General features: G+C 41.7%; 1 protein-coding gene across 1 annotated transcript in view; it reads right to left on the bottom strand.

The window, feature by feature from the left end:
- Positions 1 to 27,481, bottom strand: part of cacna1ba (calcium channel, voltage-dependent, N type, alpha 1B subunit, a) — a 141,431-nt gene that overhangs the window by 11,062 nt on the left and 102,888 nt on the right. Inside the window, exons 30-46 of the mRNA XM_076730100.1 lie at positions 26,579 to 26,780; positions 25,280 to 25,444; positions 22,555 to 22,665; positions 22,392 to 22,475; positions 19,529 to 19,645; positions 19,253 to 19,318; positions 19,014 to 19,105; positions 17,799 to 17,949; positions 17,202 to 17,329; positions 15,931 to 16,027; positions 13,355 to 13,460; positions 12,001 to 12,108; positions 8,903 to 9,021; positions 8,129 to 8,310; positions 5,904 to 6,036; positions 4,874 to 4,993; positions 553 to 591 (exon numbers count right to left, since the gene is read on the bottom strand). Coding sequence (XP_076586215.1) covers positions 553 to 591; positions 4,874 to 4,993; positions 5,904 to 6,036; positions 8,129 to 8,310; positions 8,903 to 9,021; positions 12,001 to 12,108; positions 13,355 to 13,460; positions 15,931 to 16,027; positions 17,202 to 17,329; positions 17,799 to 17,949; positions 19,014 to 19,105; positions 19,253 to 19,318; positions 19,529 to 19,645; positions 22,392 to 22,475; positions 22,555 to 22,665; positions 25,280 to 25,444; positions 26,579 to 26,780 — 2,020 coding nt within the window. The remainder of the gene's footprint in view (positions 1 to 552; positions 592 to 4,873; positions 4,994 to 5,903; positions 6,037 to 8,128; positions 8,311 to 8,902; positions 9,022 to 12,000; positions 12,109 to 13,354; positions 13,461 to 15,930; positions 16,028 to 17,201; positions 17,330 to 17,798; positions 17,950 to 19,013; positions 19,106 to 19,252; positions 19,319 to 19,528; positions 19,646 to 22,391; positions 22,476 to 22,554; positions 22,666 to 25,279; positions 25,445 to 26,578; positions 26,781 to 27,481) is intronic.

Raw genomic sequence — 27,481 nt, 5'->3', positions numbered from 1 at the left:
TACATACCTAGTCAAAAATGTCTTACAGATGGGATTCTGCTGGGGCAGAACCTCACTATTTCTAAAATCCTGGCTACGGCCCTGCTGGGACCCTGTGTATTTTTCCATCTTACACACAGAATGTAAGATGGAATGTGTGATGACAGAAGATGGAAATAGACTCATCAAACATGCAGCATTGACTGATTCAGTACCAAGTCATTTGCTTAACTATACAGCATAAGAAATGCTGGTAAGTAACACATGCAGTGCAGTCTGAATGAAAATGCCACTTGGGGGCATGCCACAGCTACATAGAGGGGCTTTATGGTGTGGTGCCATATACAAATCAGGCTCATGATCCAGAACAACACCACACCTAGTTGTATGGTGACAATAACCCATTTGAGTTCATGTGATCATCTGATACTACCATCTTGAATTTTAATGACAATGTATTTGGATTCACAGTCCGGAACTGTGGATTTAAGAGTTCACCAAGTGGGACCAGATAAATCAGCAGAATGTCAAACAACAAACAAGCACGTATGTTTTGTGACAGTGTGTACATACAGCTAGGTGGATCCCTGGAGAGTGGCGCGAGTGGCTCCGCTGTTATGAAAGAGAGAGATAAAGGCCAGACAAATGGAGAGAAAGAACAGCAGAAAAAGACATAGCAACATCAGCAGCAGCTACCGTTTGTCATTCTAGAAGTGTTCAACTAGTTTATTTAAAGACACTTTGTATAGAATTTCTAGATAATTATAGCCCTTTTGTCATATCATGCTATATAATTGGTAATGAAGAGGTGGTCACAAGCTTTGCTGTCTGTCATAATGTCATCTTTGATATCACCATCAGTGAGCATGAAAGTCAGAAATTTTCATATGCAACACATAGTGGGTTCAAATATAAGGTCATTATTCAAAAATGCAATATTAATTTCACACATTCAGCATTTTCATTTTCCTTTTTAAGATCCTGTGTTTAAACTAATAAACGTACACAAGTATTAGCACCAAAACGCACTTCACCAGCATCAGTTAAAGTAAATGTACTGTGATTGCAATGAGTGTTACATTAAGTAACAAGTAAGTAAGCAGAAACAAGTAAGTAAGCAGAATATTCATGTTGAGTTTCTAAATCAAACTACGATATAATATATGCTGTGCATTTGGGTTACCTATGCGAGAATGGCCACCTATAGCAGTGGAGTGTTTTTTGTGTTCCTGTGACTCTGGTACTGTGTTGTTGTGGACAACAGCTCCTCTCTCAAGGCAAATTGGTCCCGATGGGGGGACCACACCAAGAACAATTCACAGGTGACAAATGAGTGGGCCAAGAAGGAGCTGCAGAACCTCGCCCGGAACAGGGAAACTGGGGACCCATCCATGACCTATGGGACCCAGTTGTGCACAGGTCAAAAGAGCCACATGGGGGAGCTGCCCTGTGAGCCCAGCACCGGCAAGATTGGGTGCATCAGTGGCACGCAAAGGCAGGGACCAAGGTGTGTTGACCCTGGGCATCACAGACTGGTTCTGGGGATGTGGAAAGTCACCCCTCTGGCAGGATAGGAGCTAAAATTAGTGCGTACAGTGGACCAACTAGATATAATTGGACTCACTTCTAGGCATAGCACTAGGTCTGGAAACACATTCCTAAAGAGGGGCTTGACTTTGTCCTTTTCTGGAGTTGTTCAGGGTGGAAACTGGCTCCTCAGAACGTCCTCAGTGGTCATCTAAGCAAAAATCCGGGTGTGGAAGGAGTTCAGGGAAGCTATGGAGAGGACTTCCGATGGCCTCAAAAAAGTTGTGGCAAAAATCAGAAAATTCAAAAGGAGAAAGCAGGGCTTGGCCCAGGTTGTGCTCAGCAGGGGAGGTGAACTCCTGACCCTGACTGGGGATATTGTTGAGTCGTGGCAAGAGCACTTTGATGACCTCTGCAACCTAACTGATATGTTCTCTGTAGAATTCAAAGACTTGTGGGAAGTGTCACCCATATCCCTGACAAAGTCATTAAGAAGCTCCTCAACAGCAAGGTGCCATGTGTAGATTCACCATGAGACGATGACTGAAATATATGTTGTGAGTGTGACGGTAGAATGGTGTGAGCGACTGAAAACGAGTTTCCCTTACCCTCAGACATATGGTAAAGAGCTTCAATATCTGGACAGAGCTCAGAGTCGAGCTTATACTCCTTTGCTTTGAACGTACTCTGCTGAGATGGTTTAGGCATCTGATCAAGATGCCTCCCTATGGAGGTTTTCTGGGCATGTTGCACTAGTAGGAGAACATGCTGGAGAGACTATACATCCCCTCTGACTTGGGAACACCTCAAGATCCCCAGAGCTGGAAAAAGCTGCTGGGCAGAGGGATGTCTGGACTAGCTTGCTTAGCTTCCTGCTACCATGACCCTGCCCCAGATAAGCAGCAGTAAATTGGTGAATGGATGGACATGTGAGTTATTTGAGTAACAGATTTTCTGATTTCTCACATCTTGAATGTTAAATCTGCAAAGTAACAGCTGAACTTCGTGGAGTTAAAAAAAAAGCAGCATAACTTAGAAACACTGAGGTACCTCAACACTGCACTTTTGTCCACTAAAGGAAATAAGGAAATATATTTATCACTGTTACTTCTGCATAATATATTACCAATTATCATCAGTTGAATCCTGGACTGTTCAGTGACCTTTATTACACATTTCATCAGCTGCCAATAAAACAAAATGATGCACTGCACGATGCAACAGAGACATTTTTCCTGTGTGGTTCTGCACAGCACTCAGTCCCTCTGCATCTTTCAGCACATCCTGGAGTCTTGCCTCAGTGACTCTCACAGATATCTCTAAGAACAAATTAGCCTCGATTTCTTCTGTTCTTGCCTTGTTATCTTGAGAGGGACCGACAAGAGCATAGCCTGCTAATTAAAATGGGGCTCTACACATAATGTACTAAAATGTGCTGAAACTGCAAAATCAGGATCTAATTTCCCATATCAGCTGGTTTAAAGTAACTGAGTGTGGGCTTTGCTTTCTGTTCTTCTTCACTGTGAACAGAGCAGGAGGTCAGACTGACTGACTCGCTGAGGTTTTCCATGTCACCACAGCACAAAGAAGGATCTCAAAGAGGAGAACAGGTCTTAACAGATGTCATCTCTTGATCCTGGAAAAGCTGAGCTCAAATTAAGCAAAAGAAAAGCAATCTAGCAAGAATGAAAGATAAACTGCTGTGACTGAGGCCGGAGCCCCAGAGTTCAGGCTGCACGGTACAGTTCCCATCACACTCAGCAGCAACAGGCAATTTCCAAAAGGCCAGTATTAATTGAATTGGCTAAAGGCCTTCTGTTTCAAAAGGTGAGAAAAATAAGACAGCAAGTCAACAAGGCATCCCCCCGCCCTAATTCCTTCCATCCTTTCATTAATCCCTCACTCTAGTTTCTGTCTTCCACAGTAACCCAATTACCCATCTTCCTCTCGCAGTAAATCTTTGGCCCAAAGTCATTTGGAGCCACTATCATCTTTTCAGTTGGCAGCAGGAGAAAAACGATACTGGACAAATAGCTGGCAGCTTGCCAGAATCTAATCTGATTACTGTAGACCTCTCCTCTGCAGTGAGAGCAGGATCAACAACAGTTCTTCCAACTGGACTGTGTAAGGAATGCACTTTAAATGTATGAATCGATCAATATCAACATCACTCAGGAAATGAGGAGCTTATTATATTTCTTAGGATCTAGTGAAAGATCCATTTAGATTTTTCAGCCTAGACTTGATGAATAGTGAGTCCCAGCTCCTCCATGCTTTTTCAGTAGAAACGGTCTATGTGACAGCTGACTGCACTGATAGAAAAAAGCACTGGCTGAGTGCTGTTTTGGTTTATTCTCAGGAATGTAGGTACAGCTATATTTAACACCTCCAGTGTTAAATGAAGTAAGTTCCAAACACAGCGGTATGTTTGTGTGGAAATCGGAGGTGTAGGTATGGTGCAATTTTAACTTTGTCTAGAAACACTAAACAAAATTATTTGCCAACCTTTCTCCATATATAAAGAATAACTATGAGGAAATATAATTCATGGCAATGAATAAAAGTAAACAAATAATGTGAGTGCAGACGAATGAATGGACAAATGAATCATTACTTAATGCAGTCTTCTCCATCTGGAATCATATATTTTATGCTCCTGATTAGTAAAACAGTATCCTCTGCTGCCCAAATAATTTCTCTGATTTAGCTGTTTGACCTGTTGCACTATAACACAACATCTCACATTTCACTAATGTATCTATATCTATATCTATATTTATATGTCACTATACCACAGTATACTATACCTAAGTATATTAATTATGTATATTTTTATGCTTCAAGCCTATTTTCTTCCACTTTATGCAGGTAACTAAGTGACTGTATACTGGAATCTGAGCACTGCCAAAACGTGGGTGACCTGCTGTGCCTGATCACATCCTGTGTAGATCCTGGACTGAAGCTGCTGCTCTGCTAATGTGCTGTTTACGGTATGCCTCCCGTGTAGACATGGTGCAAGGTTACTGAAAAATCCCAGATGTAAATACTAAATAAATCTACAATCCCACTAAGAAAATAGATAAAACTGCTTCAAAAAAACTAAAAAAACATACACGCCAACATTTCTACTTGCTTATTTCTTAACATCAATCCAATAGTTCAGTTGGATATTTTTGGTGTTTATAGTCCATGAGTATGAATCAGTGCAGGATCAATGTATGATCTTAACTATTTAAATCTTAACGTTCAGTATATTCACCTATTGCATTAAAACTTTCTGATACTGATATTTAAGATGCTCATCTCAAGCTAAACCCAAACACTTTTAATGAGCAAGTGACTGAATGCAGGTTCTACTCGGTGTTACCTGCAGCTCGGCATTGAGTCGAGGCATAGAAGCAGCCCGGCCCTGGCTCTCCAGACCTGAGCTAGGGGCTGGGATTGTACTGCTGGCACTGGTCTCCATCTTCCTCATCTCCACCGACTCCTGGATATACACACAAACACGATTCCATTAGCATCATTTGTTGTAAGGGGGTGGGGTGGACACATTTTTGCTGCTCCTCTCCTCCTTAACCAACAGTTAGATGGTAAACAACTGAAACTCTACGATGACTTGAGCTGCATTAAGCATTTTTTTATCTGTTGTTGAACAGGTGCAATTAGTGCAACAGAAATGTACATTATACATCAGAAAACAAATAGGCTGTAATTAAAAAATGACAAGACTTCAATATTTCAGTTGTTCCCCATTAGTGGTAGCCATAGCAGAGCATCTGTCTCCATCTCGTTTGTCAACCAGGCCCTGCCCAACCAGCATGGAAATCTGATTTTGTAATCAAAATATTTGATTTGGCATATGCTTTTATGCCGGCTGCCCTTCCTGATGCATCGTCCCTGTCTATGTGGGCTTGGGACTGTCCATTCGGAATACACTTGCTTGTGCATCACCAGTGGCAGGCGAGCAGCCCAGAGTTCAGTGACTTGTCCAAGAACAAGGAGGACGCAGGGATCAAACTACCAACGATAGCCATGTTTCTAATAAAGGCCTGGTTCTCTCTGTCACTGAGGTAAATAAAGGCCCGGGCCACAATCCAAGAATTCATAGTCCATGTATTCTGTGACATCTGCAATGTTTTAAATTCCTTAAATGTTCACCTGGCTTACACGTGACATGAAGTGTTTTTAACGTGTATATTTACAGGGAATTTGTTTACAATAACATACATTTAATTACATTTTTTAACAGTATTCTAACCTCTGTAGACCATGCTGGCACTGAACATGACTAATTTGCATCCTCTAGAGACTCCTGGAAAAAATGATATAGAAAACAGTGGAGTGAAGTCCATTTTCAAATAGACAGCATGCGTTGGAAATGTGTCTGTCTATGGTACCTGAATAACAGCAGTGTCCGGTGTATCCTCTGACGGGCCCCTGGACATGGTTCTCTTAGTCTTAGCTCGGGGAGCTTCCTTGGGTTTCTCCATCACCCAGGAAGAGGATGCCTTGATGTGGTCAGGACCTGGCCTGTGTGTTACAGCAGTCACAGCTCACCATAGTAATAATAATACAGTGTAAATCTTGTAGGTCAGAGGTTAACAATTTCAGTCTGCAGATGTCCAAATGGAATTTCATTTGATAACTCGATAACATTTGATGATTTCATTTCCGAATGATTTAGTCATAAAGTGTGCTCATGCTGTGTCCACACCACGTGTGAGCACAGTTTAGTGGTCTGGATGAAACATTGAATTACTGTTCAGGAGTGACTGATACACTTTATTCTTTAAATATTATATCAACAGTTGCAACAACAGTAACAGTGAACAAACAAATGCATTTCAAACTTTTCTCTGTTAAGAATCTCTTTTAGCACTCCATATGTTTTGTGATGCCGTGTTCATGTTACATTATACATATAATCTGTCACTGTCTGTGGAGATTTTCGGTCAAAATCAAAGGCATATCAATGTGATATATTTTTTGACAATGTTGCAGCTCTCATCAAAAAAGCTAATACACATTTAAAAAATATGACGCATTGCATTGTGGGATTGCTACAGCTTTTTTTTGTTCCATTGTGGGGGTTTTGTTGACTGAACACGCTGGTCAGGAGGGCCAGCTCTCTCCTGGACTGCTCTCTGGACACCATCGAGGAAGTGGGTGAGAGGAGGATGTTAGCCAAGCTGACATCAATCATGGAGAACCCCTCTTACCCCCTGCATGAGACAGTGGGAGGCTTAAGCAGCTCCTTCAGTAACAGACTACTGCATCCAGTGTGTAAGAGAGAACGCTACCACATGTCCTTCATTCCAACAGCTGTCAGACTGTTTAACTCCAACATCATTTAATGTAGCACCGTGTTGATGTTGTTTCACATCACAGCATCACAAACCTGTCTGCACTACTGTTATTTATGTTTAACATTTTGCAAATATACATAAGTCTGTGTAAATATCTGTGCAATATTACATATTTCTTTTACCGTGCTTATATATTCTTTTTCTACTGTGTTCAATATTTTGACTGTGCAATAGTACAAATTTTATTATCCATATCTTCTATTCTCAATTCAAATACTCAAGGCAATATCATTTTTATACTCTTCTTGTATATAATGTACATATATAGAGTTAATTATTATTTTTTATTGCTTTTACTGGTATTCGCATGAGTGGCCAAATGTCTTTAAGAATCCAAAGCAAGTCCAGCTGCCTCGATTTGGTGTCCATACGCGTTATACAATATGCTGATACACTGATCCAAATAAAATGTACAGCAAACAATCTTGGAATCGAACCCCATTTGGTAAACCTGTAATCCTCTGATTTGAGATGTCCTTCCAGACTCCAGAGGGTTGGAAATCACCACTAGCTACTTTGCTACTGTCAAGGCAGACTGAGGACATATATGTTCCAGTGGTCCCACTGTAGAGTCCTCCAACGTTCAGACTGATTTATAGATCAGAGTAGATTTTAACCTGTTGATTGTTGCTGCACCGAGGCTGTCTCTCATTGCATATTCCCTCTTTCCTATTTGCATATTAATTTAACAGAAGGTCACATAAATTATAGGCGGAGAATGGTTAACATTTTTATTACCTCTGAATAAATCAATAGTTAGATATATGCTAAAGACTGTAATGGCATAATTCTATGAGTGATATTTCGAGTAACAGTAAAAGTAACAGTAACAATTTTGTCCAGTGGAGTTAAACTGTGGCCAAAGTAAATATTTTCTAATCAAGACCACTAAATTTAATTTTGTTTCTGAGTTTGTTAATCACTGAGCTCAGTGTGTGTGGAGGGCACTACCAGGATCAGTCCAGGAGCTGACTGTGTAACGAGCTGCTGCTCTCTAAGTAAATCAGGCACTGAATACATGCAGATTTCAAACACACACTCAATTGAAACTGCAGTGCACCTTTGCATTTTCTTTGTAAGAATGGACTTTAGACTTAGTCTTTATCTTTGAGTCAGGACTTCATTTTCAGCCTGGAGGGATCTAAACCTACCTTGGCTTAATGTGCTGATGTTGTAAAGTCACACTTCTACTCTGGATCTAGCTTTTAGTCTTGATGCGGTCACTTAAGTTTCAGTTCCTGAAGCGTTGAACTTACAGTGTGCCTCCATTGTTGAGGGAGTTGGAGCTAGGTCTGGTCAGTGGCTGGGACTTGGCATGGATTTTGGGCTGGGGCTGAAGCATGCTGGGAGGATCCACACTGTTTAACATCATAGGCAGATCTTTCTCCTGCATGTGAGTCAGAGGCAGCAATGGCTTAAACAGAGCCCCGACCTTGCACTGTGGAGGAGAGACGGATGGCAACATGCTGAAGACATTCAGAGGCAGCAGGCAGAATATTGTTGGATCCAGGTCTGACAGCGGGGGCTCAGTGCCACCCAGATGTGGAGACTTGGGCCAGAATATTCATTTCTCACAGCCATGCTTGTATGCAGTACATTTGTGTGTATCTGTGTTAATGTTTGTGTGTGTGGGAACAAACATGCACCTGTGCAGTAGATGTGCAAGGTTGCAAATAAGCCCAGCCAACAGCCAAATGCAGGTTCATGTTTGGCTGTGGCTGGTATGTGGGCCTTTAATACAGCTAATTCAGCAGATAACCGATCAGTAGGTGCTTTTACACTAAAAACATAAATTTGGACAGCGAATGATTGATTTTGTAATCCACCAGTGCATGGCTAGTGGATACAAAAGCATCTTCTTTGCATGTGTGTATACATGCAGGCATACGGTCAAAGTGTGTTCCAGTGTGTGCAAGCATCATACACATGGGCGCATGCATACAGGTTTGCACTACTGCATCCAATGTGTGTGTGCTTCAGTGCATGTCCGTGTGTGTAGTGCACAGGCATGAGTGGTGTGGATGTTGTACCTGGGAGCCTGACGCGCTCTGTTGCTGCTGCTGCAGCTGAAGCCTCCTCGCTCGATTCTGCTTATAGTAGTCGAAGATCATCAGGGCAGCATAAACCTTCCCGACTGTCAGTTCATTGGCTGAGGGGGTGAGGAGAGAAGAAAAGATGTGAGGAAGGAGGACAGGACAGCAGGAGAGGAAATTCTGCTGACTCATTCCTCCGTCCTCAATTCATCTCTGTTTGCCTGCTTGTCTTCCTAATGGTTCAGTTTCAACAAAAGGAACTTCTTACAGTGATTGATTTGATCAATTCACACTAAGTGATTAAAGCTGATTAAGATAAACAAAAACAAGCATCTCGACAGAACTGACTGGAGATGCCTTTGTGCAGCAAGGTGATGGTGGTGGTGCACAGTTCTGACCAAAAGATGGCAGCAGTAGCCAAGCTCACGGTTTCATTTTCACTTCTGCTAACAAACTTAAGAATAAATGTAATCTATCACATTTCTTGCAACTTAAAAATGCTCTTAAACTGAAGAGAGCTCCAGAAGTCTCTGAAGTTGGTTAAAAGTAGATCCGAAATAAGTGCAGTACAGACACAGAGACATGATGGATTATAATACATAAGCTGAAGCCATATGTTCTATTTTGGCAGGTGCACTTCTTTTTTTTATTTTTTGTTTGCATTCATCAGAGATGCAATGTTCATCGTCTGAATGCACAGTGTGGTACTTAGCTCTCCGTTTTGTTTGCTTTCTTTGATAAATATCTGCTTATCCTTGACAGCACATGATTTTTTTTTCTGCTGTGGTTCTTAACCTTGACATAAGGAAGCACACCTCGATCCAGGGTGTCTAAATAACTCAACAGTCTCTAACCCTCCATTCTGTTCAAATGTATTAGAAAGAGCGGTGTCTCAACAACGTTCTGCCCACATATTTAACTTTTCAGTCTGCTTTCAGGGTCTCTCACTCCACTGAAACTGTACTGAAAAAAATGGCCTTTTGCTCACTATTGATTCAGATTCCTCCTCAGTACTTCTATTACTGGATCTCAGGCATTTGATACCATTGCTCACAGTATTCTCCTAGACCTCCTCGAAAACCAATTTGGCATCTCTGGCTTGGCTCTTATGTGGTTAAAACATTCAGAATGCTGCTGCTAGATCTGACCATATTACACCAGCCTTAGCTTCACTTCACTGACTCCCTGTACATGTCAGATCAGACTTCAAGGTACTGCTCATGACTTAGAAAACTGTGAACCATCTCACCCTGTCATACCTGTCTGATCTCAATAGACCTCACATTGGCTGTCAGTGCCTCACTCCAGATGTTCTGGATCTGGATCTTCATGCTCTTTCTCTCTCTCTCTGTTTGTCATTTTCTCCTGCCTGTGTTTGTGTGGTCTGTCCTCTTTTCCATGTTACCTGTTCAGTAACACACTGAAGCTGCTCAACGCTCCATATTCTTGACATTTTCCAATTTACATGTATTGTATTTGTAGATACTGTGATTTTTTTGGTTGGACTGTTCTACACACATGACGCCTACTGCAATTCCCTCCTCTGTTGCTCTTCCGATTGTTTCTACTATTTCTCCCTGTTAAAGGTTTTTTGGGGGGAGTTTTTCCTCATTTGAATAGAGGGTATGAGGGCAGACAGTGTTGCATACCGTACACATTTTTAGGACCCTCTGGCAAATTTGTTATTTTTGATACTGGGGTACAATATGAATAAACTTGACTTACTTGACTTACTGGTATAACACACCAGAAGCTCGGACCAAACCATTGGCCACTGAATTACAGTATGGGTAATATAGCCACCAGGTTTTGACAAAGAAGAATGCGTGGCATAAAAAAGATGGCCCCTCTGACAGTGTCATAGGAGTGCAACGCTGAATTGGTGCAGTATTCTTTTCATAAATACACAGATATATAAACACACACACACACACACACACACACACACACACACACACACACACACAAACACCCACATACTCATTTTACTAATCATCATCGTTTTGCATCATCAAGCCAAATGTAGTGCAGGATAAATTTTGCATCTATAAAATGCAAGACATTGCATTGTGGGAGCATTAGTAGGCATCATGAGTACTCTACGTACATGCAATGGACTCTACTTTTGTCGTTCTATTGCTGAATTTTTGAGGGCACTGCCAGCTGGGAAACTCAAATAAAACAGCACTTGCTTCACATGTTTAGATGATGACAATATCTAATGTTGTTGTTTACTCAGTATTTGTGGGGGCTAAATGTCACACCTTGAAAAAAGAGGCAAATACATGGATGAGTCTAGGGGCTGTGGTTAGCTCATGTCTGTAAAAACAGCAGGACAGTGGGGAGCCAAAGCTGAAGAAATGTTTAGACAGCAGAGATTACAGCTAAAAAGACAGAAAAACAATATTAGAAGGATGTGGACAAAAGTAGGTTACAGTGATGGAAGGACTCACGCTGTCAGAATGTTAAATATTCATGGCAGCTGTAGTTTTTTCTGTGCTCACAAAGTAATCTTTGTTTAACATTAACTAGAGTATGGACAGAAACCCCCAGAAACGCCCTTCGCCTGTTCAGAAAAACAGGTGAAAGAAATACTAAATGAGAGACTGCACTGAGTTACAGAAGCTGCAGAGGTGAGACTTTGGCTCTCAGCTGTATCCTGGCAAAATAATGTCTTTCTGATTGAGGCTATTAGGACCAATGACTCTGTTAGATGGTGAAGAGGTGCAACTTTAAAGTGATTGGTATAACATTAGCAGCTATAATTCCTTACTATATACTGTCACCATGGTAATAACAATGAGACATTCAGGCTAATCACTTAATGATGCACAGTCCTTTACGGATATGAGACTTTTAGGCAAGATGTGAACATTTACAGTTGAACATTCATATTGAGAGAATTCTGTTTAATTATTAAGTTAATGTTGAGTGAATAACAGACATCCTTTTATTGTGAAGACTATAATAATAATGCCCACCGATTTAACTTTTACACATTTATACACTTTCACAACATTTACACACAAGGACCAGGTTGTGACAAGGAGACAGAGGTATTGAGGCGACTGTGTCGATAATGGTAAAATGCTTACGTTTATGCGGTGTCACCAACAGGTCCATGGTCTTTTGAGACAGGTTGGGCCACACTGTGGACAGCTCCTTCTTTAACTCAGCGTCAGACAATCGCTGGGCTACCATGCCTGGATATCCATAGAGAGAGACAAGACAGACATTTAAGCTGTTTTATTAAAACACATAGATCGACTGTGAGTAACATCAACATACTGTGTTTTAAATAAAGAGAAGAAAGAGAAACAGAAAAAGTGACAGAAGCGTTTTCCAACTAGTTCAATCCAGATTTACAAAACAAAGCAAGCAAAGCAGTAAATGAGTTGTTCCTGACAGATGATGAGAACTCCTCATTAAAAGTGCAGATAGAAGCAGTGAAGCCAGCAGAGAGAAACCAGCAGACATGTCTAGCACAGCACAAACCCTTCTAATGAGACCAAATGGGAGCCAGATTTGCTCATTTCCAGCTCGGAGAACTGGCTCCTGAACACATCTGTCACTGTGGTTGTGACTGGCTGACTGCTACAGGAGACACTTCACATGACATCACAGTGAGGTGAGTTTGGGAGTTTGAAGACATCATTTTAAGACATTAGTCATCTGTGGTTTGCTTTTGTCATCTATTATTTGCTTTTATTATATCACTTATTTGGTAACATTTTAAATGCATTTAAATGCATTTCTTTGTTAAAGGCATAATTTCAAACAAACTAGGGGGTGGGGGGCAATTTTTGAATTTTATTTTCCTAATTTAATGATCTGCCTCCAAGGAATGAGTGAAGGTTACGGTGCAGTGACATCCTCTGTTAAGCGAGCTAACCCAATAGCCTAAGCCAGAATATTTCACATAGTTCTCAAACCTTCAAATCAAGAACAAATTGAATAGTCAAAGTTAAAAGAAGAGACTTGTCAAATATGAGTTGATTTTTTAATAAATTAAACTACCTTTTCTGGCCAAATACGTAGTTCTGTTAATCATTCTCTCAGGGTCTTTGATGCTATATCCATCCAGATTAGTAGCGTCCTAGATGACTAAGTCCAGATCACTTTCTCATTATAACCATTATCATGCACTTACAGTGTGTTTCCTCTTATGAGGACGTATAGTCACAACTTCCTGTGTCAGTGTAAGTAGATATTTATTTGTTCCTGTGATTCATGGCCCTATAGTCTGTGAATCCTCATTTTACGACACTGTGTAATGTATATTTATATTCAATTAAATTTAATATGACTTGAGGCAAGGCAAGATTAACATCATTCATATAATACTGTCTTTACTTGGAAAGGAAAACCAGAGGGTAGGCTTTTACATTAGTCTATTCTACTCATTTTTATTCACTTCTACTTAAATTCTGTCTGGTGGGTTTCTCTCACCTGAGGCCAGTTTGATCTCCAAGGCAGTGCGAATGAGGGCCATCAGGGTGGAGGTGAAGTGAACGGTGTTGTCATCAGCGATGGGCATGTTCATTTTGACGAGGCGCTGAGGAGAGGAGATGAGTGGTGACAGAGAGACGTTAGATCACTGAGTAAGAGCAAATAGCGCCGTCAGAACTCACAATTCACCCAGAGAAATCAATCTGTGTGCTGCTGTGATCCAGTGCCCTCCATGGATTCACTCTCCGAGCGTAAAGTACCTCAAATGTGCTTTGCTAAATTTTGCTGAATACGTGCAAGTTTGGCCACATTGGTAAAATGTAACTAAGACCCGGTTCAGCACACAAAAGGCCTTCTCTACAAGTATGTACAGAGGAGACAAACTAGACATTCACATTCACTGCTATTAGCTACAGTATGCACTACGCTGCAAGTCAAAGTGCACTGGTGCAAGACTGACATTGACCGAAAAAAAGGTGAGAGAAGGCATGTAACGCATAACCATGAAGGTGCCTCGACAGTCGCAGGAGCTCGACTCTGTGGTTGCCATCCTAGCAATCATCAACTTGGAGTTGAGGAAGTTGAGTATGCTCAGTACATGTACAGTGGCAGCTAGCAATAAAGAGTGTCCATTCCACCAAGCTTGGGCAGCCTTAGCAGGAAGACTTTGTTCATTTCGGACTAATGGAACAACTAGATGCATACAAAATGCTGTGGGATTGTTGCTGTAAGAGTTGAGCTCCCCTGAACATAAAAAGCATTCACCTACATGTGCTATCAGTGGCAGTGCAGAAAGTAAGAAAGACCAGATTCAGAATGAGATGGGCATGGAGAGCTGAGGGGCAGACACACGTGCGCACGCGCGCACACACACACACACACACACACACATACTTGTACAACCACACTAATTTGCATGTGGTCACACACTCATCTACAAACACATACACACACAATAACAGGCTGCACAATCAATTAGGAAGACAGGAATACTGACACCTGGAAATTTAAAAGACACGTACAGTAGCTGTGCGAGAAAGAACTCTTATCTAAAAGTTCATGGTGAATAAGATCTCATATTTCATTTAAAGAAAAACTTAACTGGGTTGTATTTGCTAACACTATTACAGCCTAATAGAAGAACTATGGATATGCTACAATGTGTCCACATGGATTTTATATGACCCCATTTACACCTGGTATTAACATACCATCTGCAGCTGGACCTGTTATCTGATAATGACATCTGATCACAGGCTTTTACATATACACCTGGCACGACTGTCAGACAGATACGATCTGAACATGCATTATTAGGTAGTTGCAGCTGGTGGACTTGTCAACTAATATGGTGGATGTTAACAAACAATGTGCCATGCATGGGTCATGTGCCCGGCAGAGACAGCTGAAGGCAATAAACACTGACCTGAGAAGAGTAATATCCATAAACAATCATTAAATGAACTCATATTTTAATTAATCTAAAGAAAGATGATGAGATGATGAACACATTTTTCTGAAAGTTGCACACAAATGACTCTTTGTTGATCTCTTTCTTAGATTCTAAACACACCAGGCTGTGCACACAGGCACCACCACATCCTTCACCCTGACTCTCAACGCTGGCGGCCCTCAGGGCTGTGTGCTCAGACCTCTAAATCCAGTGGTGAAGGACGAAGGCCTACAGGATCATCAAAGACTCCAATCACCCCAACTATAAACTGCTCTGTCTGCTGCTGTCGACTGCACCATACGATGATGATCACATTCTGTTTTGCAATGGGTTCTCTGTGCATTTACATAAAGTTTTCTTCATTCAGATAAGATATCCAGATACAGGTGACATGTTTATATCAGGTGAAAACATTTTTTCACTTATCTCTATCAAATTCAGTCGAAAATTCAATAAAATAAAAATCACATTGACATATTTTTGCTGTGCAGCAACCAACATACAAACAAACACACATGCACAAGCACACAGGCACACTCGCACACAAGAATATTTCCAACAGTGGATAGACGAGATGAGATGAGAGAAAGAATGAGAGGGAATGGGCAGCAAAGACAGAACCATGAAGTGAAAAGCACACATAGAAAGTATTACTCCCACAGAAAGGCAACAGAAGCTGCAAACACACACACACACACACACACACACACACACACACACACACACACACACACACACCTCTGAGCACACACACATACACACTGCTCCACAAAATAAAACCCCAACTAGGATGTACCATTCAAAGGAAATAGTGACATAAAGTAGCAAATTTCCTCCATAAACATATTATATTTTGATTAACATGACTTTAAGTCTCTTTAAATTAAACTCTAGGCTGTTATCTTTGGTGAGGGGCATTAGCCCACACAAGCAGCTATGCTCAAAGAAACAGTAAAGACAGTTAAGATGAGGTAGGGGCTTACACCAAAAATATCAGAGCACTAGCAAAACAAAGTGAAGAAACGAGGGAACACTGCAGAGCACAGACATTGGCTTGTGTTCACGCCAATGGGAGAAAGGTTGTCGAGCACAGGGAAGAAGGTGGAGGAAGAGGAGGGTCTACCTTGTAGGCGACTCTTGGCGGACATTTCTTTCCCAAACCTAAGGGTGGGGACATGTGGAGCAGCATCTGATACATATCGAGGTACTTGATACGGCCACTTGACAGGGTAGGAAATCAAAAATAAACAAAATGCAAACAGAGAAGGATGGGGAGTTAGAGAAGGAGGAGAGGAACAAAGGGAAGAAATCAACAAAACAGGAGAATAATGGAAAGGAAAAACAGAAATCTGTTGTTAATAGATTTCCTAGAGTGAGATGTAAGGTGGATGTCATCCTCGGCCACTGTGTCGGGGCACAGGGATGCATCGCTGTGGAGCTCAGGATCCCTGACAGGAAACATGGGATGATAAAGAGTGAGTTTGGTGGGAGAGGGGAGGAAGGGAGAGAAGAGGGACGGATGGGTTGACCCAACACACAGGATGCTGATGGGAGGGAAGAGAAATGACAGCATTGTAACGAGGATGTCTGCCTCAGCATGCTAGCAGACATCCCACTGGTACTTCAACCAGGGTGCACGGAGACAAAGGTTTCAATGCCAGCCCGAACACTTGTCTGGGACTTTCACTCATAGCCTGGCTTTCCTCTGGCAGACGTGTTCATAAAAAGACCAGATCACATTCTTCATAAAGCTTTTGATCTGATTCAGATATTTTAAAGATCTGAACGTACTGGTCAAATTTCTCTCCAGACTTTTGGAGGTTTACTCCGATAAAGGTGGGAAATTTCTGTCACTTAAACATTACAGACAGGAGGAAGTTGGCATGGCATCCTTTGAAAGCTTTGTTTCCTCTCCGGCATCATCAACCAAAGCCAGTCAGTTTGGAGGGGCGGGTGCTAGTGTAAAGGCGATTTCATTGGTGCACAGCCATTCAGTTAAAAATCTCTTGGCATAGAGGTACACAAAGCACCCTAGTGACGGAAATTTCTGGTATTTGCAAACCTTGTATGCTACCCTATTAGGGCAGTTCTTCCCTAAGCCAAGGGGGGGTGAGATAACGCGTAACAAATTGTACATATCCTTATAGGAAATCCGTCCGCTGTGGAAAAGAACAAGCACATAAATAAACAAACGTTCAGGACAGCTTAAAATAAAACAATGATCATCAGTGGGCTGACTGCATACAACAAGGTATAGGAACAAGGCCTGTGTATGAGACCTCATTCAGTCACCATAGTCACAAACGGGAAGACAGGAGTAAAGTTTGGGTGTCTATTCCCTCAACTTTACTTTATATGCTATTGTCTGGGGCCCACAGGGTAGCTTGAGCTTACCATGCAGCTGGGTCGTACTCGGCCCAAACCCTGATGAACTCATCGAGGTGATGAGGCCCCAGGATGGAAGAGTCTCTGGTTAGGTACTCAAAGTTATCCATTATGACAGCCACAAACAGGTTCAGCATCTGGAGCACAGACATTAGGCAGGGTTCACATCTGTATCTTGGCCTGGTCGAACAAGCATTTAAAACGATAATTCTGAAGTTTTGGAAAATGGAGCACTGTCATGACCAGCAGAGCTGCCTGAATAAACTATACTGATCAAGCTTCAGTAAAGCAGCTGGTTTGAGTTGCTACTGTGACTGAATAGTACTAGCATGTTCCTGGCTGGTTAGCTTTTTAGCAGTTAGCTGGCCAGCTACAGTAGTTCACAAACTAGCCATACAAGTAGTCACAATGTCTCCACACTATGAGCACCATGAATTTCTTAAGGGAATTTAGATGAACCTCATTGCTCTATGTTCTGGTGCACCACTTACTGGGCACAAAATCAAATGATATGGAACTTTTCTGCAAGGCCAGTGTGATCCAACAGTCACGTCTGACAAAATAAATCACAGTAACATTTACAGTTAGGAGTGTGTCAGGACTGACCAGGAAGGAGCAGAGGAAGATAAAGGAGACAAAGTAGAAGTAGGCAAAATCACTGCCGCACTCTTTCCCATGGTTCCCTGATTGCTCGTCACAGGCTCGGTGACTCAAACATGATAACATGATCTCATGCCAGGCCTCGCCAGTTGCACTCCTAATAGACATAAAAACATAGACAGACAGAGAAAAACAGAGAAGTTTGATTAAAGAGACACCAAGGGCTGGCAGCGTTTTGCACGTCCATTGTTCAGCTTCAACATTTAACAGCCGAGGCTTAACTGTGCTGTTTTGGATAGTGAAATGATTATTTAACTACATCCGACTGATGTTATTATTACATTAACGCCACTTGCAGAAAAAGTCAAATAATGTAGAATCAATAAATCCTGAATTGAAAATGTTCAAAATTGTGCTTTAAGCTAAATTGACTTGGTTGGCCTTGTTTTAAAGCCACTGTTTCAAATTGTAAATAATTCTCCATAACATGATAAACATCACCAAGCAGAGTACATAGAACGCATAAAATCAAGTAAAATACAGCGATTTTCTTTTAACCTTTCGTGGGAACCTCCAATAAACCAGCAGCAGATGACTGCAGTGTTCTTGAAGGCAAATAGCGAATAGTTAGTAATGTAGCTTGGTTCTTGCCCTCAACCAGCCACAACACTCAAAGTTGCTTATACATTAATGTATCAGTAATAATAATTCAGTAATACTGATGTAACACTACATATGTAATTTAAGTCAAGCATTTAAATACTTCTGTCTCTTTCCATAATATTTCTGTGGTATGTCTGTGATACCATGGTGGTGACAACCTGTCACAACCTTTCACCACCATAGTCTGTGAGATCCACTTTCTAGTTTCACACAGAATATTGATGTAACTTCCCTCAGTTCCCTCAGTTTTGAGTCGTGGATTGTCTGACTGATTGACTGATGCTTCCCATCCAGGTTCTTGTTTTGTTTTTGCTTTTTTCAAATAGAATAATTCTAAGTTTGGAAAGAGGTGACATTGTCCATGTTTGCTGAACTCCATACCTCTGCCTGATTGTCTACCATGAGCATGTATTTATGTCTTTATAAGTATAGCAGCTTTGATATCATCTAGATGTTTAAATAGCACTATGCTTTTGGTGCATTACCTACTGGGCTCTGTCCACCCTGACAAAGTGATCTAACATGCTCATAAGATATATATAAAAAGGCTTCCTATACCTGAACAACAGCATGAGTGCTTGGAGGAAAGTGCGGAAGTTGTTGTGGTGATTGATAGCAGTGTCCTCGTTCAGATCAATGTTGCCAAACACCTACAGCAGACACACACAGAGGAAAAGGATTTATGCTGTCTTAGCAATATGAATTTCATGTTTTTCATTGTTTAGGCCACATCATTTTAACGTAAACCATGACATGCTTATCATGGCCTCCGTGACCACAATAGAAACTTCACCCACCTGCATCCCAATGATGGCATAAATGAAGAACAGCATAGCAATCAGGAGGCAAACATAAGGCAGAGCCTAAAGGAAGCAACAGGGAACCAAAACACATTCAATTATTAATATCCACTCTGAATTATTCCAGCCAGGATGTTTGAGTTTGTGTTTGCAGGTAGTTGCTGTATGTGGTTGTGTGTAAGTAAACTAGCACACATACTTGTGGGTGCTGGTATACCTACGTGAAGCATGTGCACGCACGTCATGAGCATGTGATACTGTGTGTGTGAGCACCTTGAAGGACTGGACAAAGGTCCAGAGCAGGATGCGGATGGTGTAGCCCTGCCTAAGAAGCTTGATGAGCCGAGCAGCTCTGAACAGCCTGAGGAAGCTCAAGTTCAGCAGTCTGTCCTGTTAGACACAGACGGGACATCAAGCACTTACCAACCAATTGCCATCATCACTCGCTGATAAACACACCAATATCAGGGTTGAAAGGGCGTAAGGTGTAAAGCTTTACATTGTCTGATCAACAATATGCTGTGCAGAGCTAAAAGTCTACAGGTTTTCAGCAGCTAATAAAAATCTGGATCATGTCTCATGTGGGAGAGAATGCAGCAAGGTACATCAGTGTTGTGTCCAAACTGATGTATCTGCAGCTGATGTCTGGGTGCATCACAGATTCAGACATTAACATTCACTATTTTTACATTTTCTGTCTATCTTAAAACAATACTAACATGCTCATATGTACATTGGAAGAGTTTCTGGTTTTTGTAACTATCCTACCCATACTGGTTGCTAAGACCTCCTTAAAACAATTTTAATGTAAGTGATGGGAGACAAAATCCATAGTCCTCATTTCGTGCAAAAATGCATTGTTTAGTACAAACGTCCTGCTTGGTGTTACTGTCCCTCCACTGTGGCTCTGTGAGCAAACACTGTCTGTGGGGAATTTTATGACAAAAAATGTGAACATATCCTTTAATCTGGAATAAAATGGACAGTGATTGTCATGCACTGGCACTACAGAATACAGTAAGTACATCTCCCACCTGCACACGCGCACACACACACACATACACACACACACGCACACACACAGCATGAGCCAAGCGTTTCATCCATTCTTGTCGAAAGGCATCAATCTGTAAATTGTGTCTGGTTAGAAAGAAAACCTGTAGACTGTTGGCCCATCAATAAACATTACCGCCAGTCGTTGCTCTGAAACATTTCCACGCCCCAGAAGAAGTCAATTCTCATGCTATGAGCTAAGCTCATTATGTTGTGATGACATGCCAGAAACAAACCCATCTCCTGCTTTGGGCCTGAAAGAGCCACTCCACTGATTCAACATGTCAGCATCACAAAACAGCTGTGTGTGGCTCTGCAGGAGCAAGTTACCCTGATGATGTCATCAGGCCACAAATGATACCAGTGAGAATTTGGCAGACGACATTATCAAGTTGCATTATGGGAAGCACAGGATCCATTACACTCCCATAGCGTAAAAAGCTTGACCTTTAAAAGAGAATAAAACCCTTTTAAACATGCACTTTGTAACATGTCTGTCTCCACTATTCTGTTGAAGTGTTGAAGCAGACGTAAGGTTGTTGTTATGTAACTTAACAGAGGACAGCACAGAGCCACATTGCTTGAGCAATATTTGACACCTGGTGTATGAGAAGCAGTGGTGCCACAGCTGTGAGCTGAAAACACAGTGATTGGAGGGAGAGATTGCTCTCTGTTCTCTCACTGGCATTTTAAAACAGGGGAGTATGAGGAACGCCTGGCTCCTCTTTTCAAAGTCAATCTCCTGATACATTTTCTAATCAACTACGTCATTCATTAGAAATCTGCTGCCTGTTGTATAGAATATACAATGACAGTTTAACATTCACTTGTTCACATGGTGTGTGTGAAGTGTGTTGCTGGATATTCTGAATTTATTTCATGCAGCAGGCACGGATGAAGGATTTAGGAAGACAGAGCTACTCTGATGGTTATTGTAGCTGGATGTGTACGATTTTTTTAACCTCCTTTTTAAAAAACTGATGTGACATCAGAAGAATTTCCTTCACAAATGAATACTGGCTCATACACACGATTTTGTGTTTCATTAGACTGCCTTCATTTTCTTTATGCATAAGAAATAATAGTATTACATATTACAGTGTTCTTGACAAGGCAGAACAAGCTGTGAATTTAAATTTCTCTGTGTGTATTGAACCGTGTGCTGCTGCAGCTCTTATGTTAATGTGATGGCATTCAGTTCAACTTGTACTGCACTGAACGTGTTACAGAAATGTTACAGACCGGCCCAGTCAGATTGCCATTGTGACTTCTATATAAAAGGGACTGGGGGACTTGTTCAGACATGAGAAATGGAACAAACTACATGTTTAAAAGAGAGTTAGGAAAGTCAGGATATCTGGGCCTCTGCCACATCACTTTCAACCATTCATGCTTTAGTGTATCTCTCTTATATTGAATTAAACACTAGGTGAGCTAAAAGCAACAGAAAGTCACTCACCGTAGTCTAGTGATGTTTGGGACCAGGGCATGGCAACACCGGTGATGACAATCAACAAGATGAAAATGTAGAGGGAGAGAGAGACAGAGAAATAAAAAGAGCAAGAGGGAAAGAGAGAGAGACAGGCAGAGAGAGAGAGGAGAGAGACAGAGAGCAGAGCAAGATGAGGAGAAAGGAAGACAGAGGAAGGAGAGGCGAGAACAGGAACAGTCATATTGCACAACAAACTGATAAAGCTCAACAAAATACACACATGTAAATCAGTCAAAGGCTACGTCACAATACACACGTATACAGGTAAGTGCACAGAAAGGAACTGTCAAACAACACAAAAAGCACAACAGAGTATTGTTCAACTGTAAACCACACATTACTCTCTGAGGCGGATTAAAAAAAACATCCACCCTGAGATCCTGTTACAGCCCTACATGATTAATTGTTCCAAACTTCCTCACAATCCTCCCCTCTCCCTCATCTAAAGCTGTCAGGCTCTCTGGACCACTGCCATATGATTGTCTTTGTTGATGTGTCTACGTAGCTTTTTGCACAAAGCTTGCTGTACATGCTGTTCCTGCTCCTGCTCATTACCATGGCAGCTGTATTGTTTGGATACGGTGTTCTTACATTGATTTCAGTCACCAGGATGTCAGTGATGCTGCCCAACACGGTCACAAAGTCAAAGACATTCCAGGCATCCTTTAGGTAGTTCTAAGAAACAACAGTTGAAAACCATTAGCTGTTATTTATTATTCAGGACATTTGAAGTTGCTTTAGAAATGTTACCCACCAGCGGACCAAAAGCAATAATCTTGAGGATACATTCCAGAGAGAAGAGAGTGGTGAAGACTATGTTGAGGTTCTTCAGCATCGCCTCATAGAAGTCTGGAGCTCCGTGGAACTAAAAGACAGGGGCAAATGGTATTTCAAGGTACACTTTAGCTGATCAAGTTTTCCTTGCTGAGACGTGGGTGTAACACTCTTAATAGATAGTCTGATATTTTGGGAAATGTGCTTTTTTGCCTTCTTGCTGAGAGTTACATGATAAGGTCAATACCACTCTAATATCTGATACTCATATCTCATACCCACCTACAGAGGGAATTCTTGCATATTATCATGACAGTGTGTACATTTCCTCCTCTGCAAATGACAACACAGCCTGTGATGTCATCCACTCAGTTCCAAGCAGGCTGCAGACAACACCTGCATGTCCTTCTTATTTCTGGTGACTTTGCTCATCTCTGCCCTCCTGTCTGCCCACATTCACTCAATATGTAATAACATAAAATAATGGATTTATTTCATGCTAAAACCAAGAAGGCGTATAACTCATCACCTGTCTCTCTCCTGGGAAGATCTGACCACAACCTGGTGCACCTCCTGCCCGTGTACAAACATCTCGTCCAGGCAGCCAGCTGCCATTCACACAGTGAAAGGATGGTCCAACGACGTTGATGAGGGTTTGAAGGACTGTTTTGATACAGCTGTGAGGGAAGTACTTTGTGATACTCATTGAGAGTACTCTCACACTCTCACACGCTGTATAATAGACTATATGAACTTCTGTGTGGAGAATGCCGTACTCACCAGGACTGCACATTGTTTTTCCAACAACAAATCCCTAGCCTACTCCTGACATTAAGGCTCTCCTCAAAGAAAAAAGAGGGTCTTTAGGGCAGGAAATCATAGAACCTAGAACCTCCTTCCCACAACATTCAGCCCACAGCCACCCTGTACATCCACTGCATTTCCTGTCCAATGTCCTACCCACCCCACCACCTCCAATCTGTCCCCCTCAACAAACCAGGTGAGGAATGACCTCAGGAGGAAAGGCTGCAGGTCAGATGTGCAGACCATTTGTACGTGATGGTTGAGGACATTTTCAACCTGAGCCTGAAGCTGGGGCTTGCATGGTGCCAGTGCCAAGGACTCCTCCTCCCAAGGACCACAACAGCTACAGGCAAGTGGCACTGACATCACACCTGATGAAAACACTGGAGAGGGTGGTCCTTCTCCATCTCCACCAGCTTGTGAGACTATCAATGACCCTCTATAGTACACCTGTCAACCTAGTATTTGGGTGGATGATGTAGTCATGTACCACCTACATAAATTCATCTGTCAAGTCTGTGGCGGCTATGTGGCTCAGGAGGTAGAGCGGTCATCCATCGATCAGGAGGTCAGTGGTTTGATCCCTGGCCTTGGCAGTCCACATGCTGAAGTATCCTTGGGCAAGATACTGAACCCCAAAACTGCCCCCGATGCTGTGCCATTGGTGTGTGAATTCACATGTAAGTCGCTTTGGATAAAAGCATCTGCCAAATGACTAATTGTAATTGTAAGACAGTGAAAGCACTGTGAGAATCATGCTTTTCTTATTCCCGCAGTGCTTACAATATCAAACAACCCAAGCTTCTGAGGGAGTGCACCATTACCTCACAGCACACATCATGGACTACCTCACCAACCGACCGCAGTATGTGATGATACACTGAGTCTGACATGAATGTCGGCAGAGCAAGGGCCCCACAGGGAGCAGTCCTGACTTCCTTCCACTCTGCAATTATTGGTCTCATCACAGACAGGGACATCAGGAAGTACAGAAAACTTGATTTGTGGATTGGTGCCAGTGGAACCACCTCCAGATCAATCAGATCAATGCAGGGTAGAATAAAAAGCTTGTTGTGTACTTCCACAGGTGCAAACAGCTCTCCTCCTACACCAGTGAACATCCAGTAAACGGACTGGTCTTCAGTGACAGGTTGCTTCACCCACAGTGTGTGAAGGAGAGATAAAGGCCCTTCCTTACTTCCTTCCTGCTGTCAGACATTACAACCAACACTGCTCCCAATAGACCACACACACAGAATTGAAAATTCACTCATGCAATATCAGTTTATACTAAACTGTGCAGTATCAATACTTTCTATGTGCAACAATGTAAAATTTAACCAGTCTGTTTTAATTTCCTTTACTTGTTATATGTATTACATATGTTTTTTTATTGATGCTTCTTGCTATTGTGCCTTGCCCTTTGCTACTGTAACACTGCTGCAACTCAGCAAATTTTCCCTGTTGTAGCAGATGGTTTGCTTAGCTTCCAACCAACATAACCACCAATAAAACAACAAATTGCTGTTTTTAATGTTTTATGCTGTTTCATTTATTTATTTATTTTTTTTTTGTACTGACACAAACAAGATAAGATTTTAATCAGCAAGCTTTAGAGGTGCTGGGTGGCAGGTTGTGTTACAGAGCCAGGCCAGCTGTACCTTACTGTTCATGGTCTTTATGAAAAGCTGAGCTGCTGAGAGTAGCTTCATATTTACTGTAAAGACCTGAGAGTGGATTCAATCTATCTCTTGGCAAGAAAGGGAATAAGCATATGTCTCAAAATGTCAAACTATTCCTTTCCTGAGCTAATGAATCCAGGACTGATCTCATAAAACAGCAGAAAAACTGCATCAGTTCAGCATTGTAATGTTATCAATATCTTCTTCAAAAGCTCTTACCTTCATCATGAGTACCACAGTGTTGAGAGCAATCATGATCATAATGGAGTACTCAAATGGAGCTGAGACCACAAACTTCCACATCCTGTACTGGAAGGACTGCGTGTTCTCAGGCATGTAGCGTGTCAGAGGTTTTGCGTTTATGGCAAAGTCAATACAAGCCCTCTGTAACAAAGAAATCACAACTTCACTGTCTTCATTATCTGAAAGGAACTCCTCTGAAACCTCAGAGCATGATGATGATAATAATAAGAATAATAACAATTAGCACCTGGCCCCTTTGGTCTCATTAGGTGTTAAATGAACACAGCTCAAAGAGATGATAAGCCATGTAGCAAACAGACATACAGGTGAATGAAACCTTGAAAGGCCAGACATCCCACACACACAATGACCGTTTTGACCAACATATGCAGATATTTCAGTATTGGAAGCCAAAACCAGAGCACATAATGAAACATTTCAAAATAAAAATTACACACTGGGGAACAGATAATAATATTATCTGTTATAATCATACCTATATTATTACCTATATTATCCATATTATGGATAATATAGGTAAGCTTTACTGACTTATACTGCAATCTGACAAAGGACTTATACTGCAATCTGACAAAGGAAAGATATGTAGGAAACATCTAAAATTTTAGATGAGTTGGTGAATGGAAAGATGAGGACAACATGAACAGTAAAGTCTGCTCAGGAGAGCTGGGGGAGAGGGAACTTCCTAAGAGTGAGGTAAACGTTATCTGAACTGTGGCTCTGCACTAAAACCTGATGAAGAGGATTAAATAATTACATTTACTCTCTCACTCACAGCACACGGCACATGTCTCACTGCTTTCTGCAAGCTCTGTTTTCATCCTGTTTTGCCTGCTGGCATATGGGATGTCAGTGGTCCTGACTCCAGTAGTAAATATCAAACTTGTTTAAAACAATCTTAATCTTAATAAAAAGGACAGGCAGCAACTGGATCAGAAAGCAAGCATTTCAACCTTTCAGTCAGCCACTATATGGTTTTATTTCACTGGCCCAGACTGGAACCGACTCATCTTGGACCAGTCAGTGGCCACACCTAAATTATATTTAGAATCCACTCAACAATTGTATTGTGATTGTGTCTGCACCTTTATCTGTGATTGCCTGTGCTTGTGTCTTCATGCAAACTAGTCTGGCACCTTCTCACTAGACACAGATGGGTGACAAATGTCTTCGTGAAGTGTCGTTCCTCCGTGACAGATAGATAATGTCAACAAAACATCAAGTTCTGAGCTGTTTGTCATGTCCATGCTTTACCTCATTCTTTTCCAAGCTGCACTCAGACAAGGCCTTGTCTCCCTGCTCCTGGAAGGTGATAATGATCAGAGCGACGAAGATGTTGACAAAGAAGAAAGGGAACACCACAAAATAGACCACATAGAAGATGGACATTTCTATCCGGTAGCCTGGATTGGGACCCTGGTCTTCAAAGGTGGCATCCACAGAGTGCTTCAAGACACTGCAAAGAGAGAACACAACACAAACAGATGAGGCATGGTAATATATGCAGTTTGTCATGTTATCCTCCAAGGAGGTAACATAAAGAAAATCCTAAGAATAATTCTTTGAATCAGGTCCACAGACAGACAAACCTGACATGGTCAAAAAATATGAGGAATCACAAACTACATATGCGATTCAGCCCATGAAAAAAAGATGACAAAACCAAATTTTCTTTGCCTAAAAGCAGAAATTGACAATTAAAAGTCTTTTGTGAATGTGTAATAGGCATGAGGTCAATATTCAGCAGTACAGATATGGAGGCTTCAATTCATTAATACAGTTCACATACTGTGGTTTTAACCTCACCTCCATACCAGGCCACAACAGCCTTCAGGTCATGAGAAGTGAGTGTAATATAACTGACTTTCAGAAGAAGCCCCTGACTGGCATTTTGTACATCATTCAGTGCAACGACACCAGCAGATCTTCAATAAGTGGGTCACCATTGACACTGACCATCTAGAGACTGTCCTGTGACTGAAAGGCAACAGGTTAGAGTGTTCCATTCATCAAGTTCTGCCAACGCACACCTCAGTCTCTTTCATATGGCCCCTGTAAAACTGCTGCAAGACACAGCATTTCAGTGCCTACAAGCAAAACAACAGCACATAGAAAAGCATGGAAAAAAAACAAAATGATCCCCTCTCTCCACTGCAT

Source organism: Chaetodon auriga, chromosome 5 (genome assembly GCF_051107435.1).
Source record: "Chaetodon auriga isolate fChaAug3 chromosome 5, fChaAug3.hap1, whole genome shotgun sequence".
In the NCBI taxonomy this organism is placed as follows: domain Eukaryota; kingdom Metazoa; phylum Chordata; class Actinopteri; order Chaetodontiformes; family Chaetodontidae; genus Chaetodon; species Chaetodon auriga.
The sequence above is the reverse complement of the archived record's forward strand: the minus strand, read 5'-3'. Positions and strand labels throughout refer to the sequence as shown.